Source organism: Manis pentadactyla, chromosome 15 (assembly GCF_030020395.1).
Source record: "Manis pentadactyla isolate mManPen7 chromosome 15, mManPen7.hap1, whole genome shotgun sequence".
Lineage (NCBI taxonomy): Eukaryota > Metazoa > Chordata > Mammalia > Pholidota > Manidae > Manis > Manis pentadactyla.
The window spans coordinates 55,229,295-55,252,954 of record NC_080033.1 but is presented as its reverse complement, the minus strand read 5'-3'; the positions used below and the strand labels follow the sequence as shown (position 1 = coordinate 55,252,954).

The following is a 23,660-nucleotide window of genomic DNA, read 5'->3' as shown; positions in this document are numbered from 1 at the left end:
CTCCAGCCTTGGGTGTGGGCCTCCCTCAGGCCTTCCTTAGACCAGAAACTGCCATCCTGAATGCCCCACAGCAGCCTCAAGTTCCTCCCATAAAACTCTTAACCTTCTGGGATTAACACTCACTTGCTGGGCATCTCTGGTGAGAGGTGAGCCCTCTTCCTGGAGCCCTGCTTCCCAAAGCAGCACAGGTCTGCAGGCTGTGCAGAGCCTCAGGCTTCAATGAGGTTTGTTATTACAGAGAAGAGGCAGCTCTGGGAGAGGAGGGACTTGCTGTTAAAGGTCACAGGGCAGCCATCCGGGTCTCCTGCCTCCCAGGCCCCTGCTCTTCCTTGCTGCAGGGATCTCCTCTCTAACTACCAGGCCTCCAAGGAGTTCCTGGAGCTTAGCCCCCTCTGAGGAAGCTGCCCAGGCAGAGACCCAGAAGTGTTGCATTCCCTAGTGGGGTTCTGCTGCCCCCTGGTGGCCAGGAGCTCCAGCCACCACTCTGCCTTCCTTTCCTGCAGGCCTCCTTTTTGCCTCTGGGCCACCAGATGCTAACTGCTGGGGGAGCCATTCCCAGGACTGACATCCTTTGGGCCATCTCTACTCCACAGTTCGGATCTAGCCTGGGCCCATAGTTTATAGGTCCAGGGGCACACCCCACCTGCAGACTGAGCCTCCTCAGCAACTATCCCCACCCTCTGCCCCGTTTTCCAGCCCAGTTCCAGCCTCTGGGCTGTCTTCCACCTGGATTTCCAGGGCAAAAGCATAAGCCATTGTTACAGTTGGAGTGTGAACAAACGAGTGTCAGGAAGGGCCACAACCAGAAGGTGCTGGAGCAGAGGGTCAGGAGTGTACCAGGCCAGGCCATGTAGGAAAGGTATTTTGTTTTTTTTATTTTCTGTAAAACTCTGTAAATAAAATATAAAACCAAGGGACATGGAGGGGCAGAGGCAGGATGGCCAGGCCCGGGACACTGATCTATGGCAAGTGTGCTGAGCCGAAGCTGGGAGGCACTTGACTGCAGGCACTGACTCTACCAACCCCAAGGGCAACAGAATATATTAGATTTTCACTGATAGGAATCTGTCGGGGAGGGGTGTCTGGAGTCAGCCCTCACCCTCCCTGCCAGTGCCTGATGAGCCCTGAAAGTGGAGAGAAAGGGCACTGGGCGCTGGTGGGTGGGGAGCTTAGAATGCCGTGCTGGCCATGCTGCCAGGCCCAAAGATGCGGGGCAGGGCATCCAGTGACTCCTCTAGTCGTCGATGGGCAGACTGTCCCTCTTCCCCTGTAATAAGAAAGAATGGGGTCAGGAGTGGCCCTAGCCCCATCCTGGCCTCCCAACTCTAACCCCATCTCACCCTGACTCCCATCAGCCAAAATGTCCCCAAACTCTGCTTGACCTGTATGTACCTCACATCCCCTGGACTCACCACACTGTTGTAGACTCTGCCGAGCAGCTTCTCTTACAGCTTCTGTGTCCGTTTGGCACAGGTACACTAGGGGCTCAATGCCCTCAGGAGCCTACAGGGGGAAGGGAGCAATGAGATGGGCCCACTGGAGCAGGTGGGAAAGGCCCAGGGCTAGGGGAGCTGGGAAGGGAGAGAAAGGGTGGGTAGATTGGCAGGGGTCACCTTGATGCAGCCCAGGGCTAGGCAGCCAGCTACTCTCATCTGCACATCCTCATCCTCCAGTTGGTCCAGGAAGCACAGCAGGGCCTGGGTAAAGGTGGGATAGCAGACTTAGCCAGACACTGGGAACCTGGGACCCCAGCCCTTGCCTCTAGAGAACGCTGCTAGACTCTCACTCTTTCCCGGAAAGCAGGACCCAGCGACAGGCTCCGGAGCTGAGTGCTGACAGCAGCCATGACCTTGTTGTTGCCATGGACAAGCAGAGAGCTGAGGGCCCGAAGTCCATCCCTTCGTAGTCGCCCCTCAGGCGCCAACCTCAGGGCCTTGAGCACAATGGCTTGGTCATCCGAGTTTAGATTTCGCACTAATAACACTGAAAGAAGAAGGCGTTGTTGGGACAAGGTGGCAGGGTAAGGAGCCTCCTGAAGTGGGGTCTCTTGGGTGCTCATGTCCTCATCCACCCTTTCACACCCACACACAGGGCCAGGCCACTTTATGATCAGGATCACTGCCTCACCCTCCTCAGCGGTCTCTGTCACATAGGCCTCCATGGAGGGGCTGTCCAAGGCTTCAACGTAACTCCAGAACTGGAAGACAGTGAGCTGCTCTCCAGGGCTTGGCTGGGGCCTCCTGGGCAGCTTCTGCCCCAGGGCGTCCTCCAGGAACTTGATACATACTGTGGGAGGCAGTGCACAGGACTCGGGGTTTGGATGGACCTAGGCCCTTAGAGGAAGGAGTGCTCCCACCCCCAGGCTCACCTCCAGGGACCACCTGTCCGAATTCTACCCATTTGGCCTTTTGTACCAATAATCTTCACTAATTCTTCCCAGTGCTCAGCTCAACATGTCTGTGTGTGCCGACCTGGCTTTCCCTGAGGTACCATCACTGGAGATCTGAGAAAGGAGGGCAGAGGGGGCAGGTAGCCAGCCCACTCACCAGCCCTGGCTAAGCCTGGCTGGCGCAGGGAGAGACGGGCACCGTACTGACTGCAGAAGGTGAGGAGCACCTGCTCCACAGGGCAGATGAAGGGGCTGAGTCCCTCTGTGCACTGGTCCCAGAAGGTCAGGAAGCCTGGCCGAGAGGCTGAGAACTGTACCACTGTGAGGAGGTGCAGAAAACTGTTAGCAACAGAGCAGGTAAGTGGGCGGACAGGCATGTAGATAAAGTAGAGCAAGGGAGGAGCTCTGGAGCAGACACCAAGCCAGAGCCCACAGGGCCTTTACCTTCCTGGGCGGAGGTGGCAGGGATTTCCCATCGCCTGCTAAGCTCACATACTGCCTCGAGCACTCGGGCCTCCTGCAGCAGCCGCTCCAGGGCCCATGCTTCCTGGCAGCGCAGGGGCCCAAATGTGCCCAATTTCTGGAGAATAGGGGTGTTCAAGTAGCTCAAATCTCAAAGGAGAGCTTGGGGGGAGGGTAACCCCAGGACTAGAAGTTCCAGCATGCATCAGGAGAGGCTGTGGGGGTGCCAGTGTGGGAGGTGTTACATTTAACAAGAGCCAGATGCTAGGCCCTGGAGCATTGGGAAATGGAACTCAGAGGTATGGGGAGCCAGGACTGAAGTGCAGGGCTCCCTGGAGTAAGGGGCTACAGGGGGATTGTCAGGGAATACCACTAGCCTCACCAGCAGGAGGCGGCTGCAGTGGTACAGGTGCTGGACCAGGGCAGCATCCAGAGCTGGACACTCCGTGCTGAGGGGGTGGGCAGTGGGTGAGTTGAAGCTGTCCTCAGCCCCAGGCTCGGGGCTGCTTGGGGGCCTAAGAGAAAAATGGGGCCAACCGCCCCAGAAGCACACATCACCATCTGGTTACCAGTGTACTTTTATTAAGCGATCCCATCCCAGAATGGAATAATAGATGATGCACAAACAAGGGATGAGTTCATGAGGGACTTTCAGGAGGAGGAAGGGGCAGGAAACAGCAGGTGGTATCAGGGGTCTTCAGAGTCGGTCTACCCTGAGCCACCTCCATCTAGAATCGCCAGGACCACTGGGAGTGCCAGGGCTGGGATGGGGACGGGTAGGAAGTAGGGTTGCAGGCAGGATGGTCTGTGAAATGTGGACTGCAAGGGGTTGTGATTCAAGGGGCACAGGGCATGGGGTCATAACCTGGGCAGCAGCAGAGGGAGGAGGGGCCAGGCATGACGCTCAACTGGGAACTGGCAAAGGCTGCTTTCGGACAGAGACTCGAGGGGCTGAGCTCTCTGGGAAAGCCGGGGTCGAGACAGAGAAAGGTGATGCTAGGGGACCCAGGGTGCATGGGGAGGTACTGAAAGGGCTTGTTCCTAGGTTAGGTCTAAGGTGAGGCCATGGGAGAGAGGAAGAGCTGGAAGCTCATGAGCTGCTGGAGACCCACAGGGAGGCAGTCATTGCAAGGAGGAGGAAGAGGGTGGTCAGAAACACTGGGGCTACAGAGGGGGTTGGAACATGGACATCAAGGACACATGTGAAGAACACAGGAGGGGTGGGCACAGAAGCACCTGCCAGCAAGTCCATCCCCCTGCTCACCTCCAGTTTCACTGCTCCCTTCCTGTGTTCCACCTGGCCTCACCTCACCTCTTCCCCCTCACCTAGCCCCATCTTACCTGTCTCCAGGGCCATCATTGTCTTCATCTTCATCCTCATTGAGGAAGCTGAAGCTCTCCAGGGCATGTTCCACAGTGATGCTAAGACTGGAGGCCCGGCTGCGAGTCAGGCCTTGTCTCTGCTGGGGTTGTGAGGGAGTCAGAGCTGCTGCACCACCTGGCTGCCCTCCCTGAGCTGCTCAGCCCAGCCTGGCCCTCCTCACCATGAGCAGACTCTCCAGCCGAGTCACCTCTTGCTCCAGGCTCTGCAGCTCGGGGAACTGGCCACGATAGTCATCCAGGGCAGCCATTAAGGCCCCCAGTGCCTCTTCCAGCCTCTTGTCCCCAGCCCCTCCAGCTGCTCCTGGAACTGGAGCCTGGGTGGCTGTGGCCAGGCTAAGGTCTGAACGCTGGGGCACTGGGGCTAGGGGGGAGGGGGAGGGGCTTGGGCTTGGAAGGATGGGTCTTGGAGGGTCTGGAGAAGGGTTTGTGAGGGGTTCCCAATTGGAACAGGCTGGACTTGGGTATGTCCTGGGGGCTACGGGGTCTGCCAGAGTACAGGGAGTGGAGGCTGGGTAGCAACCGGGCAGGGAGTCCGTGTCTGGGAGGGTAGGGTGCATGTTTGCAGAGGGGCTGGGGAGCATGGCCAGGTCTAGAGAAGTAGAACTTACAGTTGTATGGGTGGGGCTCCTGATGGTCTGGACTAAGCCCTCAGCACTAGGGGCAGGATTTGTAGTGGTGTGAGTTGACATCCTGGTTTTGCAAGCAGGGCTTGTAGTGGTGTGGGTGGGGCTTGCAGTCCTGTGGGTGGTGTTTGTGGTGGTTGGGGCTGTGGCGGTGGCACTGGAGGTAGGGCCTGGAGTAGTGAGGGTGGAGAGCTTGGGCTTGCTGCAGGAGCTTGTGACAGTGGGTGTCAGGTTTGTGACAGCAAGGCTGGGGCTTGCAGTGGTCTGGACTGGGCATGGAGTATTGGGTGTAGGACCTACAGTAGTGAGGGCAGGAAGTACTGGCTCATAGGTGGGACTTGTGGGCTGGGCTGGCACTGGGGCACTTCGGGTAGGGCCTGTAGTGGTGAGGGTAGTGAGTAGGGGCTGGTGGGCTGAACCTGTGGAAGTGGAAGTGAGGCTTGTAACACTGTGGATGGGGCCTATGGCACAATAGGTGGAGTTTGTAGTGGTGTGGGTGGGGCCTGGCACATCAAAAGAGCTAGAATCTGTGGCCTTATGAACTGAGTATAGGTCTGTAGATGTGTAGGCAAGGCTTGTACTGAGGGTAGGGCTTGTAGCAGAATGGCAAGGGTCCAGGGCAGGAGGGATAGGTTGTTTCCCATGGGTGAGCTCTGGGTGTGCAGGCAGGCTAGGTCCCCCAGTGAGGCTTTCTAGGCCCACAGCCTCCACTGAAGCCTCAGCCAAGGCAGCATCCACACTGGCCTCACTGATGTGGCTCAGAGTCCGGCTGTAAGGGGCATGCCCATTGGCCAGGGCTGGGGCCGTGGCTCCCTCCTCATCCATGGGCCCACAGGTGGGGGTCTCAGGCCTACGGAAGGCGACTTGGATGGGCAGAGGCTCTGGCTGCTGCACCAGGGGTCTGGGGGCTGAGTGGCGGGCAGTGCCCGAGAGCTGTGGGCTGGATGAGTCATCCGAAGATTCAGATGACAAGGACCATGCTGTCCCATTCTCCAGCTCTTCCTGCCGCCTCAGCATATTCTGGGAGAGAGGAAAGAGTATTTCAGGACCACCCCCAGGAAGCCCCTTGGGGATGGTGGGACCTGAGCTTGGCTGTGACTCACATAGAAGGCCTGCTCCCGAAGTGAGGGAGTGTCTGGTGGGCTCTGGCTATAGGTGGAGAAGCGTTTGGTGACTGTGGAGGCCTTGTTCACAGTAGAGGCAGCTGAGAGCTGGTCATCCTTATCGAAGGGGCTGTGGATGGATGCAGCTATTAGCAGGTGCCACAGGCCCCCTGACCCCATCCTCAAGCCCCTCAACCCCACCAACCTCCATGTGACTTCCAGGCTGAGCTTGATGGTGCCGAGGTCATTGATGTCCACAGCCACAACCTGGGGCAGGGCAGCGAACAGGTCCTTGGTCTCACAGGAGACACTGCCTACAACCACATGGTTGGCCAGGCCCTTCAGTTCTGTTACCTGTAGCAAAGAATGCATTGTGGGGTCACAGGGGCATAGGGGTCACGACACTGAGCAATCAGGAGTCTGAATTTGCCCAGAAATTACACAATGGTCACAGGGTTATGGGGCCATGAGGATGTTGCAGGGATTGGAATTCTTAGGTAACGGGGCCATGGAGACTGGAAGTAGCCTAGGAACATGGGGAGCACAGAAGTCTGACTTTGTAGGGTCACTGAGGTCATGAGGGTCAGCCTCATGGAGGTTCAGGGGGTCAGATATTCAGAAGGTCATGAGGAAATCACAATGTCATGAAAATCACTGGGTCACACATTTACAGGGCCATGGAGCCAGGTGGGGGTCACAGAGGTTAAGGGGCTCAGGGTCATGAGGGATATGCAGGGTCATGGAGTCACACAATCATGGTGTCCTGTGGTTCTGGGAAGAGACATCACCTTGATGGACAGGAATTCTGTGAGCAGAGGAAGAAAGACGGTTTCTTCATTGTCCCACACCTGCTTTCCGCTACCTTCAATGCGGCCCCGTAGTTTCCAGCGCTGACGTCCATATTTCATGCAGATCTAGGATAACAGGCAGGATGAGGCAGCCCTTGACGTTGTGACCCGCCCTCCCAGTCCCTCCCTACACATCCTCGTACCTCATACTGATCACCTACACACAGCCTGGCAAAGCCGGCCAACCCTGGGGGTCCAGGAAAAGGTGATGAGCCATGTTGAGAGGTCCTGGGCATCTACTTCCCTTTCTCTGCCCCCATCACTCAGTACCTTTCATCCGGAGATGGAACTCTCCCAGCTGTCCCTCCAGGTCACTCTCCAGCAGACACATGCTCTGGGAGGGTTGGACAGGGACAGGAGTGGGTCAAGAACCAGTCCCCTCTCATCAGCTCTGCCATACCCTGTGCGTCTGCTCATGGACACCCATCCCTCACCTCAGTGTACTCGCGATGCCCCCGAGTGGCCTCAGCCAGGCTGTCTCGGGCCTCGCGGCTCCCTGGGGACCCAGTGCTGTAGGCACGAACCATGTTGTAGGCACCATCCCGGAGACGCCGCTGGACACAGTATGCTTCATACAGCTCATCGATCTGGCCAGGTGAGTAGGGTGGCAGTCGGGGAATTCAGATGCACTACTGGGGTTGCTCACTCAGGACCTAGCCTCCCCCCATCTCTCTGTGATAGCCAATCCACACCCAACTCCATACATACACACGCATGCTGCACATGTACCTTGCTGGCATGGAACTCTAGCCGTCGTAGGAAGCGTTCAATGGACTTGACTTGCTGGGGGAGAGGTACATCAGGAGGGGCCTGAGGCTCAGAGACCTTACCCTCCCATGAGCCAATTGCTTCCAATAGCATTCTCTACACACTCACCTTATCCAAGTCATACAGGAAGCCCTGCAGGAAATGAGAGGAGGTACTTAGGAGGTATGGGAAGTATTCCACCAGGACCACTTGCCCATCCACACCTATCTGGCTCCTCTACTTCACAGCCTTCCTTTCCCTCATACTGCAGTCTACAGTCACTCCAGTCAAAACAAGCACCTTCCCACATGCCTGGCCTTTGGTGGGTGCTAGTGACATAGCTCTGGTCCCCAAGACCCCTCCAATGCCCTTCCCACCACCTCTTCCCTGGGATCCCTCCCATGGCTCACTTCCCTCTGGCAACCCCTAGAAAGAGAGCTATGTGCCTTCTCATGCATGGTTCCCTCTACCAGAGAACTCCTATTCATCTTTCAAGACCTTCAAGCAGAAATGTTTCCTCCTCCAGGAAACACTGACCTGTTTCCCCAGAAGAACCATCACTCTCCATCAGTACCACTACAATATAACCTCCTGTTGTCCATGTCTGTGAGGTTCTGAGTGAGGTTCTGACCCACCCCACTGGAAGCTCCCATGGGCAGGCACTGGGTCCCAGGCGCAAAATATGTACAGCCTGGGGAAAGTGGGGATAGAAACCTCCCCAGCCCTTCCTGATATCCCCTTTTCTAGTCACACCAGTACTAAGTCACCCCAGAAAACAGCCCTGATGTGTGCCTAAACCCCACACCACAAGGACAAAGAGTATTAGTCCAGGGCATCCATGCTAACTGCCAACCCTTCAACTCACTAGGCGAGAATTTCTCTTGGACTCCCTGATCTGCCCCTGGAGTTTCTCCTGCTCCTGCTGGTGTACTTCCAAATAGGCCCTGAGGAAGGGGAACATAAAAGAGTTAGCTTATTATCTCCAGCTCCAGATGGCCAAGGTACAGGCAGTGGGGAGAGGGTATAAGGCTGCGGAAGGTTCCTACTAGCAAAAAAGGGGAGGGATCCTGGGACAGGGCCTCCTGAGGGAGTTGCTTACGTCAGGCCCTGCTTGAGCGCAGCATACACCAGGTCCAGCCGCTCAGGCTGCGGGACCTTGGGGGCTGGGTGCGCCACGGAAAACATCCTGGACACTCGGGAGAGCCCTGGGGTCTTCCGTGGGGGGCCCGGAGGGCTGAAGGCCGGGAAGCTCCTGAAGAAGAGGATGCACTCAGAAAAGGGCAAGAAGGAATCCCCCAAGCCTTCACTGCACACCCACCTCCAACCCTGTCAGCCTCTCTTGATCCCATAAGCCCCCCGCTGCAGCCTACCTGGGTCCCCGCTCCTGGCTGCCGAGGACACCTGCGAAGGACTGGCTCCTACTGACCCGAGCGCTGAGCAGGCGGCGTTGCGGCCGCACCGACAGGGACATCATGGAATGAGTCCGCGCTGGGCTCCCTGGGGGTGGCGAGGGCGGATGTCCAGTGCCTGTCGGGCTCTTGAAAGCCCCTCCCAAGGCCCGGCTTCCCTATCTTAGGCCTACCAGACACCGCCTGACACCAAGTCCAACGGCCCCGCAGTCCCAGCGCTAATGACAGGGAGGCCGCGGGCCACTCAGCCTCAGACTCAGCGTGGCCTTGGCTCGGCCCCCACTTCCTGCAGAGGTGCAGGCTCCGCCCGCCTAGGGGCAGGAAGGGGGGCCGCGTGGGGACCCTCCCAGCGCTGGGAAGGGGCAGGAAAGGGGCGGGGCCCACAAAGAATGTACGGAAGCGCCTGTTTACCGGGGGCGGGGCGGGCTCCCTAGTCCTGCCCGACCTCCCCAAACTCGTGGTGGACCAGGAGCTCTCGTGCACCCACCCCGTGAACCCGCGGGAAGTCATGGGGCGGGGTGGGGTGCGCGCTCCAAGCCCAGCAGAGCTGCCAGACAGGCCGGGCCAGAGAGGGTTAGCCTCCCGCAGCCCGCCCACCCCCCGTAGGCTGCTCCCTTCCAGCCCCCACAGGCTCCTAGACGCCTGGACGCCAGAGCCCTCCCGGCGCCCAGCAGCCGGGGGATTCCCAGAGTTGGGGGCAGTGCTGAGAAACGCCCCACCCCCTCCTCTTTCCGGCGACTTGGAATTGGAAACTGAGTCACAGACAGACGCCTTTGCCCGAGCCCTTGGAGGAAAGAGATCCTCTGCGGACCCCCACCCTGATCCGGTGAAACACGTGTGCCGGGCTCCCAGAATCCGGCCCGCACGCCCCGGGACCACCCCCGACGCCTTCACAGACCAAGGCTGGGCCCTACCTCTCTTCTTGGCGTTCATGGTGGGTCCGGGACAGACCCCCAGCCCCTGTGCTTGTCCCCCGTGTCCTAGCTGGCCCAGTTCCACTTGGTGCCGGGTGGCTGGGCTCCGCGCTCGCTCGCAGCAACTCTGGCTCGGGCTTCAGCTCCTCCCGGCACCGCCTCCCCCAACCCCCGCCCAGTTCCTGCCTCCTGACTCAGCCCGCCGGGATGGGGCGGGACTGGCCGGACCTGGGGGGGCACCCGGGCTTCAGGCCCTCCCGGCCTCTGGAAGGGGTGACAGGGATTTCTCCTGGGAGGGAAGTGAGGGGGTTCTTCTCGGCTGGGGTCAGGAGTGTAGGTAAAGGGAATTGAGCGGGGCGGTGAGTACGGAGGGATAAATAGAATGAGGACACTGAGTAGGGGCTGGATTGGGTGCAGTCAGAGTAGGAGGGTCCATAGAGTGGCTCTTGAGGGTTCTGAGAGAGGGCTGAACACAAAAGGCTGAGTTGGGGTTCTGAATGTGTAAAGGCTGGCGAGTGAAGCCTGAGTGGGGCTGAGGGTGCTGAGTGGAGGGACTGTGCCAATGGGGGGCAGAGGCACTGAGGGGCCTGAGAGGTTGAAAAGGGAGGGGCTAAGTTTGGGGCTGCATCAAGCCCATATTATGTATTGCTGCAGGAAAAGGAAAGGGAAAGAACTGGGTGCAGAGATTCCTACAGCTCCATACATCACTCTAACCCCTATACCCCAGATGGGGTGCTCAGTCTGGGCACACTCCTCCTGCACTCCCAGGCCCCAAGGATAAGGAGCAGGTCCCATTGCCCAGCCAGTGCCCCATCTCTAGCGGAAGCTGCATCTTCACATGGGCTGAATCCCTCTGGTGTCAACCCTTTCCAGCCCCCAGTATCTCTTCCTTGAATATCCCTTGTCTGCCTCCAGCCTGGATAGAAGCCACCATCCCAGGGTCCACTGGGCATCCCATCCCCTGGGAAGGGCTTAGTGCTCCATGCCCAATGAATACTCCTTGCTGCCTAATTCTGTGGCACTGTGCTTACTATCTCCCCAGGAGGCTGGGGTGCACCCAAGGGTCTGCATTTCCAACAAGCCCACCACCCTGCTGCAGATTCAGGTGCAGCGTGTCCAAGGACCCTAGTTTAAGAAATGCTATCCTCTTCTCCCTCCCTGAAGACTGGGTGCTGTGTACCCAATGCCAGCAATTATGCATTATGGTGGACTGCCCTCAACCCCCCTGCCTCCAACTGTGGCCTCTGTGATCCCTTCAGCCAACTCTTGTGGGAAAGGGCTCTGGAATGTCCCTTTCCTAAATTGCAGCCTCATTGACTACAACTTTAAGGCTCTCTCCATCACCCATACCTCACCTGTCTTCTACCTGAGACCTCCTGATCTCTCAGCTCATTTATTCAACTATTCACTGAATGGTAACCCTATACCAAGCATGTGCCAGTCACTGGAAATACAGCCCAGAATTTCACAGACACCACCCTGCACAGAGCTCACAATCCGCCTCTGCTTCCTTTCTCTCTGCCAGCAACCTCCTACTTTCTCTTCTCTACCTTCCCTGTACACCCTTCTCCCCAGCCAGGACCCACAGTCACCACTCCATTGGCTCACCTGTGCTAATATGCTCAGCACTCTGTGATTCTCTCCTACCTGGCAGAAACCAACCCCAAGCAATCTGACTCCCTGCCTTTTCTGCACCTTGCACACAGGCTGGCGGGAGCTGGCCAGAGGTCCTGGCACAGCAGCTGGGCTGGAACCAAAGAGCAATACTTAACACCAGCCAGGCTCTCATTTCCCATCAGGAAAATCCTCAGGTGTGGCCCTAGTTCAGCTCTCTCCCTTCTTGTGGAAAGTGTTTCAGACTTCTCACAAGCCTCAAAACAAGCTCAAGTCACTCCCACACAAAAAATGAAAGCAACCCTGGAAATTACCCAATGCCCATCAGTAGATAACAGAATGCTATATACAGCAAAGAGAATGAACAATATACAACTACATACAACAATATGAGAGAGTCCTACAGACATAATGTTGTGTGAAAGAGGCAAAACCACAAGGGAGGACATAGGGATGATTTCCTTGATATGAAGTTCAAAACAGGCAAAACTCATCTATGGTGATAGAAATCAGAATAGTAGTTACCCGTGGGGAATGAAAGGGTGCACAAGGGGGCTTCCAGGGTGCTAGAATGTTCTATTGCCTAATCTGGGTTGTATTTCCTAATCCTATATTGGTGCTTCCCCTTGTGAAAATGTATTGATCTGCACACTTAGGTCCTTTCCTGTCTGTATATTTCAATAAAAAGTTGACTTTAAATAACTAGCTACAAAAAGAAATGACCCCTCTGTGGACCCTGTGTCTCTTTTCAGCTACCCAAGCTCCTCACCCATTTGGCCTTTTCATAGCCAAGTTACTTGAAGAGATGTCTACCCATTTCCTCTCCACACCTACCACTGCTCTCCTATCCTTGTCAGCCTTCTGCACCCACCACTTCCCTGTCTGGACAAGGTCACCAGTGACCTCCCTGGTGCTGAATCTAGCGTTCAATGTTTAGTCCTTATCCTACTTAATCCCTTGTCCTGCTTTCTTCCTCTTCCTTGAGCCCTTCCTTCTCTTGAATTTCAAGAGGCCACATGCTCCTGGTTTTCCACCTATCTTTTGGGCTACACATCTGAGTTTCCCACGGAGGATCTGTCTTTCTCCCCATCCCCGCCCTTGGGCTGTGTACATCTCCCACAGCTCAATGCCATCTAAGTGTTGCCAGCTTCCTTATCTCTTCCTCGCCCAAACAGCTCTTCTAAGCACCAGGCTTGTATATCCCACTGCCTGCTGTTGCCTCCCCAGACGATGTGACCATGTGGAGTGGGCTATTAGGGATGTGCTGAGTTTGAAGTCCCCAAACTGAATTCACCACTTTTCTCCTCAAGCCTGCCTCACCCCAGTCAACCTCTCCACAACAGCCCCATCCCTTGTTTAGCCAGTTGTTCAAGACAGAAACTAAGAGTCATCCCAGATGCCTCAGTCTCTGTTACCCCCACATCTACTTAGCCACCCATTTCTGCCACCTCTGGAATCTGCCCCCTCACCCTCACCCCCATTGCTAGAATTCAGGTCTAAGCATCATCAGTTTTCACCCTTACTGCAGCTGTGTAATGGCCTCCCTGTTTCTACTCTAACCTACAGTGACCCATTCTTCATTCAGTAACTGCTCTTAAAATTCATCACCTGATAATGCAAAAAAACATGCTTTATCGAGTGCTTTCTATATGCCAGGCACTGTGCTTCATTAACAACATCATCTCATTTACTTCTGGTTGCAAGTCTATGTGGTAAGTCCTACTAGCCCCATTTCACAGGTGAGAAACCTGAGGCTAACTGGCTGTGTGCAAGACATTTCTAAATCATTTGGGGCTGCAGATATCCATCTGTTAAATAAGGATAACAACAATCTCACAGGGCTGTTGGAAGGATGAAATGAGATACTCCCCTCTATAGGGAGTGTGTGGGGGAAGAGAGAATTGCATGTGGGGTAGGAAATTTGGGTGGACACACTACTTCACTGTAAGCAAATATTAGCTGCTGTTAACAATTATTCATTTGCCCAATATTACACAGCTGGTAAGCGGCAGGGCAGGGATTCAAACCCAGGTAGTCCAACCCCAGGACTCTAAATCTTTAACACCCCCTCTTCTGACTCTTGTGAAACAACCATGAGTAGCCCCCTGCCCCAAGGACAGAGTCCAGACTAACATGACCCACAGGACTCTTCAGGCTCCGACCCCTTCCCTCATAGTCCCCTGCTCCCTACCCTCCCAGCTAATGCCTCTCAATACCTGAAAGGCTCCTCAGTTTCTGAGCAGCAGCCCCCATTTCTCCTTTACCCTCTTTGCACTACTCTCAGCATGACCACTTCCCTCTCCTTTTTTAAGTCTTACCCTATGATTTCTTCCTCCAGGAAGCCTTCCCTGGGTTGGTCCCCCTTTTAGGCGCCTCATAGCTTCCTCCTTTTGGTCCCTGAGGCCACATAAGTCAGTTGTTAGTTCTCCTTTAAGGTCTGTCTTCCAACCAGACTGTGAACTCTGGGGACTGGCCTCACTGCTATCCTTACCTGCTGGGCCCTGCACCAGGGCAAATAATGAAGAAGGGAGCTGAGCGTGAGAGGGGAGCCAAGTGAACTGGGCTTCCCAGACACAGAACAGCAGATCCTGAGCTATTGAAGGGGTAGATTTAAAGTTTTTGTCCACCCAACTCTCTTACCCCACATATTTTTCCTGGCTCTTCCCCACTTGGGGATCTGCTCCCTAGGGATAGGGCAGATACAGGTCCCCTGGATTCTGGAACTGAGTGGGTGGACTGGACTCAATAGGCTGACTATCTCATCAGCTTTCTTTGACTGGCTTGCTGCTACCAAACCCCTAGTCCCACAGGGACCAGGAAGTCTAACCACTGGTTCATACTCCCCCCAGATTATTATTAGAATATCCATCTGAATGACCATTTTCAGGAGGCAGACAGGATCTCCCCTAATGGGAGTGGGAAGAGGGAAAGGGCAGAACCCCTTGAGTTAAGGGAGAAGGGGCCACCTCAGCTGGTGGAGGCTGACTGATAAGAGCCAGAGGACACTGGCCTAAAGCCTATTCTGGACATGGGAAATATCCCAGGTCCCAAAGGTGATGGAGCCTGTAGCACAGACAGCTGGGGACAGCTGAGAATGGGACCCTGGCTGCCTGCATAGCTTCAGATCCTGCAGGCCCTCAGTACCCTCTACTGCCAAAACTGGTGCACTTGTGTAGAACTGGAGGTCCTGCCACCTGCACAGTGCAGCTCAGCGGTATGCCAGGCCAGCCCACTGGCTGGGAATCCCTGGTTCAGCCCCGCCCAGCAGCCCGCGGCCCTAGATGGAGGTAAACAGACGCTAAAAATAACTCGGACAAGGGGCGGCTACAAGGGAGAAGGGGTCCCTCCTGAGCCTGCCCCTGTCTGCATGGCAACTGCTCCCAAACACAGCTGCTGACATCATGCCGCAGCTGCCCCAAGGGAGGGAAGAGGGGTGCAGCACGGCCGGGGACCCCCCACCCCGGAACCAGGCGGAGGCGGCCGGGTGGCCTCACTTCCTGCCGGCCCCCTCCTTGATCAGCTGGTCACATTCCCGGGCCGGCCGTGCGTTGGAAGTCTGCTGGCCTCCCCTGGGCAGGGCCTGGCAGGGGTGCGCCAGTCGGAGCCTCAGCTAGGGGCCTCTGTGACTCAGCCGCGCCCTCCCCGCCAGCTTTTCCTCCGGAGGAGAACCCAGCCCAGCGTCCTGCATGCTCCCCTCATCCCACCCAAGTCTAGGCTTCTCTGGCTGGTGCCCCACAAAACCTGGGACGCGGAGGGTGGGTGGAAGGAAGTAGGAGCTAAGCAGGCCTCCCTGTCTCGCTGGAGTATTTTGAACTTCACTCTGCAATCCCCCTTCCATACTTCGGAGGTGGATAGTGCAGGGGCAACAATTCAGATCTGGGTCTAATACCACCTTTCCCCAAACTAAATGTGTGACCTAAGAATTTTCTTAACCTCTCTGGGCAGGTTTCTGCATCTGGCAGATTGTTTTAACTCTTCCCAGAAAGCTGTGCTGGCGCTGACCCCTGCAGGGCCAGGGCGAGGCCCCACAGATGGATGGCAGCCAGGGCACCGTTATTGTTACATTACATTGCACACAGTAGGTGCTCAGCCATCCAATCCTGACACACGACAAGATCAATCCAGTAGAACTGGCTAGGAAGGGTCAGGCTCAGAGGCTGGACTCAGGCCTCACCAGGCAGAAGAGGACAGGGGGTGCTGAGACAGCGCTTTAGCCAGACCCCTAACCCTGCTGAACAGCCCCTTCCCCAAACCATTTCTGTAGCGTGCCCAAGCCTAGCTGCTTGCTGTGACCCTACATCAGCTTCCCATTTCTAGGGACAAAGTCTGTTCCCCCACCGCACCGGGGCGATCCTCTTGGGGTTCTCCACGCGCCAGGTTTGGGTGAAGAGCCCGGCTCCAGGCCAGGCCCGGCCCCCATGGGGTTGGGCCCCAAAGCGGCTTAGGCCGGCCGGTGGGGCCAGGAAGATGACCTTATCTCGGAGGCCAGCCTGCACCCCTCGTTGCCCCTTACCCATTCCCAGCTCAGCCTCCCCGGCGGCGACAGCGGCGGGGGCTCCGGGAGGGCGCCCGTGACAGGGCCCAGGTTGGCGCCGAGGGCCCGCCCTCAGGCCTGGCCCACCGCAGAGCCCCGGTGCACCGGCCGCCTGGGCCTTGTCATGGGTAGGAAGGAGGCAGCGCCAGGCGCGGCAGGCCCGGAGGCGGCGGCTTTTGTGGACGAAGCTGCGTCCTCCGCGCCCGGGGAGGCGGAGGGCGGCGAGAAACCACACCGCGCGGCCCGGGTCGCGGGTACGGGGCAATGTGGGCCAGGGCCGCAACGGGGACAGCAGAACCGGGACCCACCCCGCGGCGCTGACGGGGACGTACCGGAACCGCGGCGCCCACTGCCCGCCCAGCTCGCGGCCCCAGGAAACGGCGGGGGCACTCACATGGCTGCGCTGGGCTGCGAGGACCCCGCGCTCTCCGTGCGCCCGTCGCTGCCCGCCCTGGTCGCACTGCAGCTGCCGCGGTCGCCGCCACCGGCTCCCGCCCCTCCCTCCGCCCCGCCCCGGCCCGCTGGGCCCCACCTCCTGCGCTCCCGCGGCTCCCGCACCCGTGGAGGCGCCCACGGCTCGCTCCGCCCCCTCGGGTAACGGGGCAGGCCGGTCGCCCGCGGAGTCCACCAGTTCCTGGAGGGGCGGGACCCTGGAGGACTGCAGGGCGGTGGGAGTTCTCAGCGTTCGGGATCGGCGGGAATGCGGCGGCTTTCTGGGAACTGCTCACAAAGGAGGCCCCATTCCTTCCCACGCAGATCCCCAAACGGGGTGCTCCAGAAAGCCCGGCTTGTCTGCCCTCTTCTCAGATTCCGTGGGCTCTAGAGACCTTTCAGGTCCCCCTATTTGTGACCGCCTGAAACATCCTGGAGCAGCTACTGCTGGGTTGGATCAAGGAATTTTGGGGAGGCGAAGAGGGGGCACTGAAGCCTAGCCATCTGACACCCCCTGGGTCCAGACGCTGCTCCTCCACCCTGCCATCTCTGCCTCAGCCTCGGTTTTCCTGTTGGGGGGCAGGCTGCCCTTCCTGCCACCATCTGGCCAGTAAGTGTGTGCTCTTAGCCAGGCCGTGCATTCACCACCCATTGGGTACTGGCTTCTGGGGAGTCTCAGACTTTGTTCAGGGAGCATGGGTGAGGACCCTGGCAGGGTCTGAGTATCTGGATTTGGGCACGTGTTGGCCAAGGGGGCCAGAGCCCAGTCTTTTCCAATGAGGGGTCTGGAATACTAACTCTCCCTTAGAGTGGGTTGAGATGGAGCTGAGAGCTGACCCCACACTGGGGTCCAAGAACCAGTTCCACACCCCACTTCTCCCATCAATAAGACATCACTGGCCCTCTCCAACCGTGAACACTCTGGGTCCCCACCCTTCAGGCTTCACTTCTGTAGTCCTTCCCCTAAAAGGCAGCACACACATACATGCCTAGGAATGGTTTGAGGGACTTTAATAAGAGGTTCCTGAATATCTGCCCTCCTTAGCATTGGTCTTGATAGCCCAGAGGCTGGGGGTATGGGGCGAGGCCCTTAGATGCACTGACATTCTCTTCCTCAGCAGCTCTTAACAGAGACATACCTCACCCTTTCCCAGGTCCCCCACCTCTCCAGCCCCTCCTCTTTGCCTTCCTTTGCAGCACCCCTTTCTTTATAGTACTTAAACCTGGAGATTGCTTCCAGGGACTGGGTTCTTCTCTTTAGTTCCTGAACCTTAAAATATCACCCAGTCTCAGGGCTTCCATCCATCCACTGCTGACTATCCCAAGACTTCCTCTGTGCCAGAGCCCTCTCCTATTCCAGAGCCCTTGGATGACCCACCAGACCTCACGACCTTCCCCAGAGGGCCTCTTCCTTTGTCCTCATCTTTGCAGAGCACCACCATCCACCTAGGCTCCCACCTGAGCCACAGACTGGGCCTCTCTAGAGCTTTCAAAACCAGCACCAGTTGGTCCCTGCCTCCCTCTAAAGTTACCTTCTTGGCAAGGCATCCTCTGACCACCTTCTCTAAACACAGCCTCTCCTTGTTACTCTCTGTCCCCATGTTCTGCAGACTCATGCTTTCATGCCACTCATCACACCAGGCAGCATGTATACCCATGTGCCTAAACATGCCCCTTCCCTCAGCCTCCCTCCTGCCTGGGATGCCTCTCCCCCTTATCCACTTGGGAAGCTGCTCAAATGTCACCTCCTCCAAGAAATCTGTGTCCTCCAGCTTCCCACTCCTCCCTTCTGAGCACCCATCGCTGCCTATTGTCCTTGTCTGTGACCAGAACTAGCTACCTATCCTGTGACCACCAGGGCTAGGCACATTTGGGTCTTCAGTGAGCAGATAGGACACCTGAGGCTCCACCTGGCCCTCTCCTCCACCCAGGTGCCTTCAGGGAGGGACAGCATCTGATAGCTATGAGGGCTGGAGGCCTCCTGTGTCTCTCTCCAACAACCACTGGGCCAGGTGAGGAAGAACACAGCTTAAACCCATTTTGCCAAGGAGCCACCTGAGGCTCAGGGAAGGCAGGGCCTTTCCATGGTCAGATCAGTAGGAAGGGGCGAAGTTTGAGCTCCAACTTAACCCACTGAGTCCGAAACAGTTGGGCTCTGAGTCATGCACCCTTCCCTGAACACAAGCTCTGCCTGGCATGGGCCAAGAGCCAGGGCAGAGCACCAAATCTTGCCATCTCTAACCTTGAACAGTTCACATTCCTACAGGGATGGGATCTGGCCTGAGAAAAATCCCTCTAATAGACAGCAGAGGGTGGAGAAAACCAGAGTGAACCTGGGAGGCACACACATGGTGCAGCTAGTTCCACTTTTGGAAGTAATGCAGTTCAAGTCCCAAAACCCAGAAAAATGGAGGCTTCCCTCACCCCACCCCACAGTCCCTATGGCTTCAACTCTCTGGTATGCAACTTCACCCCCAACTTTGTAAGGGGACAGAACAGAAGCCTGCCCCTTCTGGTGCCTGTGGCCACATGCCTGAGATAGAGCATACAGCATCCATTCATTGGCCAGATGTTCAGCAAGCATTTGTGGAACCTGCTCTGTGCTTGGCCCTGGAGTTGAGTCTGCCCAGTCCCTGCCTATGGAGTCTTACTGTCAATCAGGGCTTACTGTCTCTGTGTCTCTTGTGTCACCAATGTGAGAGTGTATGTGTTTGAGTGTGACTGTGTGTGCATGTTTCTGTGTGTGTGTGAGAGAGAATGTGTGTGTGCTGGCTAAGAAGGGCTTTGCAGGGAAGGGGCCCTTAACATGGTAAGGTGTTGGGCTCTCTAGGCAGGCAGAGGGTGCTCTTGGAGGAGCATCTGGGGCAGAGAGTACAGCAGAGGTCAGGGCCTGGGAGGAGCAGCCTCCTTTGCTGGTGGGGAGCAGAAGCTTAATGCGACTGGAGAAGTGTGTATGTGGGACAGGGCCAGTCATAAGGGGGCCTGGGGACTAGCTGGGGAGCATGGATCCCACCTCGGGTGATGAGGAGGTTGGGCTATAAGCTGAGGGATGTTGTGATCATATCTACGCTTTGCAGAGGCCACTTAGGCAGTACATGGAGGGGGCAAGTTGAGGCAGATATCATTTTCCAAGGTCATGGTGGTCTGGGCCAGGGTAGGGGGAGTGGGGATGGAGAGAAGGAGACATTCAAGAGATGTTCAGGAGGCAGATTAGAGGGCTGGGTGACTGATGTGATGTGGAGTCTGGAGAGGGAGACAGCATAGATGATGCTGGGATTTGGGGCCTGAGTGATGGGTGGATGGTGGTGTTTTTCAATGATTTGGAGAGACCTGGAGGATCAGGTTAGGGGATGTGGTCAGTTTGGGTGGCATCTGAGGGATCTGGGTACCATCCATCAGGGGGAGGTGTCCAGAAGGAAAGAGGGGTTTTGGCTGGAGACAGCTTTTGGAGGAACAGTGGTTCACCAACTCACCAAGAATCAAACGAGAGAGGGCCAAAGTTGCCATGCCTCTAGAGTGCTTCAGTGGGCAGGTGCCACTCCATGGGGGGTAAATGTGACACTTGTGGGTGTGTCTGTATTTGTCGTCAACCTCCACTCCCTCCTGCTCCAGTCTGGACCCTACTTCCCATTGTGTGTGTCACGAAGGGCAAGGGCGGGGGATGCTGCCCCAAGTTCAAGTCCTGGCTTTACCACTCTCACTTTGTGGTACCTGGAGCCACTATTCTTTTCTGATGCTTCAACTGCACCCATCCATTCACTCATTAAAATTACAACTTGAAAAGGCACTCCATCTCATTAATAAGCAACACACTGCAAAAGTAAACAACAAGAGACTTTTTTCTCTCTGAGATTGGCAGTGAAGGACATGATGCGTGAGTGAACACTCTTAAGAGAATGTCAAAAAAATTTTTTTAAGGGACAAAATAGTCCACGTGTGACCATTAGTAGGCGACAGAAGGTTGAAGGAGGCTCATGTATGCCCTGAGTTACTCTGTGGATGAAAATGGATGCTGGGTATAGATAGAATATCTATCCATAATATGCCTGGCATCATTCTGGATGCTGGGGACACAGTGGCAGGCCAGACAGATAAGGTCACTGCTCTAAAGGAGTTTACATTCTAGGCTAAGGAGACAGATAACAATCAAGTTAACATGTAAGTATAATGACTTCAGAGAGAGGGAAGTGCTACACAGAAAACAAAGTGATGGGACAGAGAGTGGTCAAGGAAAGCCTCTTTGAGACAGTGACACTGGAAACAAAGCTTGAATGACAAGAAGGAACCAGTCATGGAATGATGCAGAGAAAGAGTATTGCAGGCAGAGAGAAGAGCAGGGGCAATGGCTTGCAGGTGGAACTGAACTTGCTGTATTGGAGTCAAGTGGGCTGGAGTAGAGGGAAAGGAGGTCTGAAGGGTGGCAGGCTCAGGTCCAGGTAGGGAGTAAGGGTGTTACAGGTCTGAATAAGGAAAGGTGCTCAACACAATAAACACAGCAGGGTGTGGAAAGCACCAGAGCAGCCACTTGCTCTGAGCAGGAGTCTCCGTAGGTCAAACTGCCTCCCTTGGCCCTGAGAGCTATCAGGAGGCTTACCCCTGTGCCGGCAGTGGCCATCATTCCTGGGCATTGTAATTCATCTGGCTTTTCTTCTGTGTATTTACTTATACAAAGAATGGTTTGTATGAACTTGACATTGTTTTCAAAGATGACATGACCATTACTTATTTGAGGCATTTCCAGGCCTGCCCCTGAACCTAGTAGGTGTAAGTTTCTAGTCCAGGGTTGCCAGCTCTCTACGGGTGACTTCCTGGGGACTCTGCCCCAGGCAGGGCTGGGTCTCTGCCACTGTCCCCGCCAATACAGCTTTGACCTCCAGGGGAACCTGTGAGCTGGGTCATGCTGGGGTGGGGTGACTGTCTCGCCAACTGGGCCAGGCGTCCTTCCTTCCTTCCTGACTCCCTTCTCCTAAGGGACAGTGGGAGGGACGTTCGTGACTTTCCCAGATCATGGGATGAGCTGCTCCTCTGGGGCCCTTTTAGGCCAGGACCCCTGACAAAGGCTGCAGTGTGTGGTGTGTACTTTATTTCCAAATTCCCACCGCTAGTTAAACTGTTCTCACAGATTTGGAGGGCATTGTGATAGGAAGGGTCCTAGCCATCGAGCATCTGGCATCACCCACCACCCATCAGTCGATGACCTTGGAGCCCTAGGATCCGCAAACTGACCCCTGCCCTTCCCCATACAAGCCCAAGAAGCACAGCGTTGACCTTTGGCGCCACCATATGGGAAGTGTCCGCACTGCAGTAACAGACTACACAAAATACCACCCAACTCCAGGGGGTGCCCTGTTGCCCCAAGTGGTGTTTTTGTGAATGGATGGTCACTGGAGTGTGCTGTGCACGACCTGCTCAGCCTTATTCCGCAGCCTTGTTCGCACTCAGACCTGGTCGCAAGTCAAGGCTATTGAGAACCAGCCCCCGACCATTAAAACCTCCTCCACACTCTGCAGCCTCTTCATAAATGTTCCCTGACATGCTCCACCCTCTGCCCCCACTTCTCGGTCCTCGCCTCCTTTACCTGTTCCAGGTGTGTTGGACACAGATGATCCCCCTCTGAGATTCCCTCTGGCTTCTGTGACTGCTCTTCTTGGATTTCTAGCTGCTTCTCTGGCTCTGTCATGAATTCATGTCCCTTAGTGGGCCCCTCAGGTTAGTTGGACCCCCTTCCCTCATTCTTGATACTTTCCTTCAGGCCATCCTGGCAACTTCCAGGGCCTTGTTCATCCCCACAGTGATGCCTTGAGTCTCAGACCCCGTCTTTCTCTCCATTTCCCCCAGTAAGATGACCTTTGGGCACCCCAAACTCCTCTACTCCTCAGAACTGCTCCCCTCCTGGGTCCTCTTGTTAGTCTGGATGACCTTTTGCTGACACCCCATCAGCCAGCAGGTCAGCTATGTCCTTCCCACCCCACCGCCCACCCTTGGCCAGGGTACCACATGCACCTGGCCTCTTAAATGTCCTTGATTTCACCCCGCCTGGTCCACTTTCCACAGGGCAGCTGGATGGCCTCTGCATATCAAGCCCCGTCCCTTCTTACTTTCCCACTGGCCCTTCATCTCTGGCCAGTTCCTCCTCAGGAGGTCCTAACTCTAGCCAGATGGAACTCCTCTGTTCCCTGAATGCATCCTGCTTTCCCATGCCTGCCTGCCTGCCTTTTAGGGCTCAGCTCAGACGCCACTTCCTTGGGACACCTTCCCTGGAGCCCAGGCTAGGCCAGGACCTCTTCTTCACTTTTACGATGTCTGTGCTTCTCCCATCAGGGCCTGGTCTGCCTCCCCTTCTGAAAGGACCACCTACTTGTCCAGGGCTCCACATGCCAGGACCAGATCCAGGCTGAGTCACTGTGCCTGATTCCTAGACTTGGAGGTCCTAGATTTCAAAAGTTATCGCGTGCAGAGAGAGCAACGTCATGCCCAAGGATCACCATGGTGAACCGGCGGCCAGGCTGGGATGGGATTCAAGGCTCTTACCTTCCCCTGCAGGGCTCCCCTGCTCCCCCAGATGCCATTGTGAGCTGAGTCAGGATTCTTGAGGGCCCGTAGGACCTTGACAAGTAGAGAGGTGGCAGGCTTCTGACCTGGTGGAAGGGAAGGCAGCTATCAGCCTGGGCTCTTGAGAGCCCAGGGTGCGGGTAGAGGTTGGTCCAGGAAGTGGACTGGTATCCAGCACATCTGATGAAAGAATTTAATGAGATTTCTTTCTCCCCCAGAGCTGTGCAGGGGGAGTGTGGCCGAGATGTCTTTCAGGGAGGGCCTGAATTCCTAAAGCGTGGTGGTGGCAGCTGTTAGGGTCCCAAGGTTAATTACCTTCCGCGTCCCAACAGAAGAGAATGTGCTGAGGTGGGACCTCCCTCGCCTGGGCTTGGCTTCTCAGGGCACAGATCCCTCAGGACTCATCCTGCTCCCCACCAGACGAAATCTGAACATCAGTCAGCTCAGGGTTCCTTCGGCCTCAGCTCCCTACTCCAGCCCCAAACGATGCCGGACTCTTCTCTGCAACAGCTTTGTGGGGTCCCCTCTCTGGCCTTGGCTCTTGCCATGCCCTCTGTCTGCTCCACGGCCGGGCCCAGCTCATTTGCTCAGAGAGCTCCGTGAACACTGGTGAACTAAGTTGCTCTGTCAATAAACAGAAAGTGCTGAAT

At 56.3% G+C, this 23,660-nt stretch overlaps 2 protein-coding genes across 8 annotated transcripts in view; one reads left to right on the top strand and one right to left on the bottom strand.

Annotated features, from left to right (window-relative positions):
• AGRP (agouti related neuropeptide) overlaps positions 1-23,660 on the top strand; it is a 58,197-nt gene that overhangs the window by 14,323 nt on the left and 20,214 nt on the right. The window lies entirely within an intron of this gene.
• RIPOR1 (RHO family interacting cell polarization regulator 1) lies at positions 852-23,096 on the bottom strand. 7 transcript variants are annotated; one of them, XM_036897904.2, is made up of 23 exons: positions 16,421-16,435; positions 13,811-13,889; positions 8,926-9,052; positions 8,655-8,807; positions 8,421-8,499; positions 7,685-7,708; positions 7,538-7,591; positions 7,243-7,395; positions 7,079-7,142; positions 6,952-6,995; positions 6,749-6,874; positions 6,166-6,314; positions 5,961-6,090; positions 4,396-5,877; positions 4,193-4,314; positions 3,234-3,366; positions 2,834-2,969; positions 2,547-2,708; positions 2,128-2,286; positions 1,787-1,983; positions 1,614-1,697; positions 1,413-1,503; positions 852-1,267 (listed from the first exon to the last, which is right to left on the bottom strand). In XM_036897904.2, the coding sequence occupies exons 3-23, from the start codon at positions 9,027-9,029 to the stop codon at positions 1,170-1,172; spliced, it is 3,744 nt and encodes a 1,247-aa protein (XP_036753799.2). In that variant the 5' UTR covers positions 9,030-9,052; positions 13,811-13,889; positions 16,421-16,435; the 3' UTR covers positions 852-1,169. The 7 variants fall into 7 exon arrangements, 6 of the variants coding, with proteins under 6 accessions (XP_036753799.2, XP_036753800.2, XP_036753798.2 ...); XM_036897905.2 differs by lacking the exons at positions 13,811-13,889; positions 16,421-16,435 and adding an exon at positions 22,990-23,096; XM_036897903.2 differs by lacking the exon at positions 13,811-13,889 and having other exon boundaries at positions 16,421-16,503.